Genomic DNA, 2,727 nt, shown 5'->3' on the forward strand with positions numbered 1-2,727 from the left:
TAGTCAACCAACAAGAAAGTATGTCAAAAGAAAAGTCCAAGGACAGCTTGATGAAATATTCTGGATAGATATCCTGGATGTAACTTATATCCTGTATAAGTTACATCCAGGATTCCAGAATAATCCGAAATCTAATTTCAAGAGTCCTACCGAAATCCTCAAAAGTCTCCTCATCATACCGTTCGAAGTTCGAATTCTGAACAAATTAAGAATTTTCATTAATGATTCGGTTTTGTTTTCTTCTGTTTCAGATATAACAATGTGGTCTCTACTAGTAACTACTGCCTTGTTGCTTCTAGTCCACCAAGCTTCCGCATTCTGTCCCCCTGACTGTGATTGCAATGACGAGACCCTTGTTGTGACCTGCAAGGAAGCCAACTTAGATGTAATCCCCATCACACTCAACCCCTCTATTCAACGGCTTGTGCTCAAGTACAACAGAATCAAGACTGTGGACAGTGCTATACAATTTTATTCATCACTTCAACATGTTGATCTCTCACATAACCAGCTGGTTAATATTCCTATACGAGGCTTTGAACCACAAGAAAAACTAGTGGAACTTCAACTGAATCACAATAAACTTTCCTCAGTGAACAACAAAACCTTCATTGGTCTCAAAAGTCTTAAAGTGTTAAATTTAAGAGGCAATTTCCTCGAAGATTTGCCAGACAGATTGTTTGCTCCATTATCTCACCTAGAAGAGTTAGATCTTGGGCAGAACAGGATTTCCAGAATCGACCAAGCATGCTTTGAAGGGTTAACTGCCCTAAGAATTTTGTACTTGGATGACAACCAACTGCGATCTGTCCCAACTCCTTCGTTCATATACTTGGGTATGCTTGCAGAGCTAAGGGTTGGGCTCAATGTTTTCACGACGTTGGCAGATGGGGCATTTAATGGCCTTGGAAGATTATCTGCATTGGATTTAAGAGGAGCGGGATTAACGAATATGATGGGGCATTCAATGGCCTTGGGAGATTATCTGCATTGGATTTAAGGGGAGCAGGATTAACGAATATCAGTGATAATGCTTTTAGAGGACTCTCTGGGTTAAGGAGTTTGGTTTTGACAGATAACAGATTACAATCCATCCCAACCAAGCAATTATCCAAGCTCACTAGACTAGAAGAACTAGAAATCGGTCAGAATGGATTCTCTATGCTCGAAGCTGGCTGTTTCAAAGGATTATCATACTTGAAAAGACTTGAGATCACAGGTGCTTCAAACTTAACTCGAGTACGAAAAGGTGCATTTGCAGATAACTTGAACTATGTTGGTTGACGCTGGACAGGAGTTGAGAAGCAAGTGTATGAACCCATACGAACCGTCTCGATTCTCAACCCGAGGTACAAAAGTGCTGCAACCCGTTACCGGTAAATACGAACCTTCTATAGACGTAACGCTAAATTGCTCTCTCGCCCTAATTGCTTATAGGGTCACGCTCTATTACGAAGAATCGTCCGGAGGACCCACTTCCTCAACAGCCTAAACCTGTCTATTGTCTAATGTGTACGGTAAGGGTTGTTCGTTAAATAGAAGTTCGAGGTGGCTGGATCTTCTGTGATCTTGTAGCGGCAGTCTTTACCTAGGATACGAATTTGCTTGACGTACTGAAAAGACGAGTTAGAAGGTTAGGAATTCTTTTATAACATCTTGTGATCTTCTCTAAATGATTGAGCTCTATGCATTTCCAGGCATCAGAACGGTTTAAATAGATCTTAAACTTTTGAAAACTTTTATTTATTTTTAGTTTTTTCCAGTTTCCCTTAGTAACTGCTTTCATTGAGACAAATCCTAATGGGGTTGAGAAATCGTAATGTAAACTTTCCTTTTACGAAATGTGCGTGACAAACAGTGCTAGGTAACGATGCGTATTTGACTTTACTTTTGTATATGTAAAGACTCTGTGGGATAAATTACAGATCAGAGTTGTAAGAACACCGAGATTTCCTCTACGATCAGTTACCTTATGAAGGTCGTCCCAAGACGTAGGGGACGAAAAGAATTTATATTTGAAGGAAGTAACAATAGGCGCTTCCTAGTCCGACAGCGCAAATTGTACGTCTTTGCGTCGATAATAGCGACGTCACACGCCGTGCTGACACCGAGTTATAGCGCAATAATAAGACGGAGACGACATATTCATGTCCTAGCCTGTCCCACGTGGTTTCTGATGTTCACTGGCTTTTTCAAAGTACTCTCAGCGTTAGCGCTCGGATCCCTGGCCACTTTTCAAAATCCTGATCGCAAGTGCGATAACGATATGTACCCGAGAAAACAAGGTAAAAAACAAAAACCCTCGTGTTACATCTTCTTACGGCCATGATGCGTTTCTTCGTTTTTATCGTAACAATCGGTGTAATGTCAAGGAGTTTAGACTCCTAAAGTCGGAACGAAAAGATCATAGCAATTGCGTGTCGGATCTAGGAGTCGCCTATTTGATTACTCCCTAAATATAAATTCTCCTCGTCCCCTCAACGTCTTGTGACGACTTCATAAGGCAGACTGATCGTAGAGGGCATCGGTGTTCTACAATGTGGGTGTGAGTTATCCCAAGAGTCGTTATAGATATCAAGAGTCAAGTCCGGTACGATTGTATCTGAGACTTTTTGACCATTTCCGTAAAAGAAAGTTTAAATTTACTATTTCCAACCCATTAGGATGTTCTCGCGGAAGGAGCTAACAGAACTCAAAACCTAAGAATAACTCACAGTTTCAAAGTTT

General features: G+C 40.9%; 1 protein-coding gene across 1 annotated transcript in view; it reads left to right on the forward strand.

The window, feature by feature from the left end:
• The first annotated feature begins 235 nt into the window (after positions 1-235).
• LOC103523175 (insulin-like growth factor-binding protein complex acid labile subunit) overlaps positions 236-2,727 on the forward strand; it is an 11,599-nt gene continuing 9,107 nt past the window's right edge. The window contains exons 1-2 of the mRNA XM_026832884.1: positions 236-941; positions 1,010-1,249. Coding sequence (XP_026688685.1) covers positions 260-941; positions 1,010-1,249 — 922 coding nt within the window. The 5' untranslated portion in view covers positions 236-259. The remainder of the gene's footprint in view (positions 942-1,009; positions 1,250-2,727) is intronic.

Source organism: Diaphorina citri, unplaced genomic scaffold, assembly GCF_000475195.1.
Source record: "Diaphorina citri unplaced genomic scaffold, Diaci psyllid genome assembly version 1.1 scaffold16670, whole genome shotgun sequence".
NCBI lineage: Eukaryota > Metazoa > Arthropoda > Insecta > Hemiptera > Psyllidae > Diaphorina > Diaphorina citri.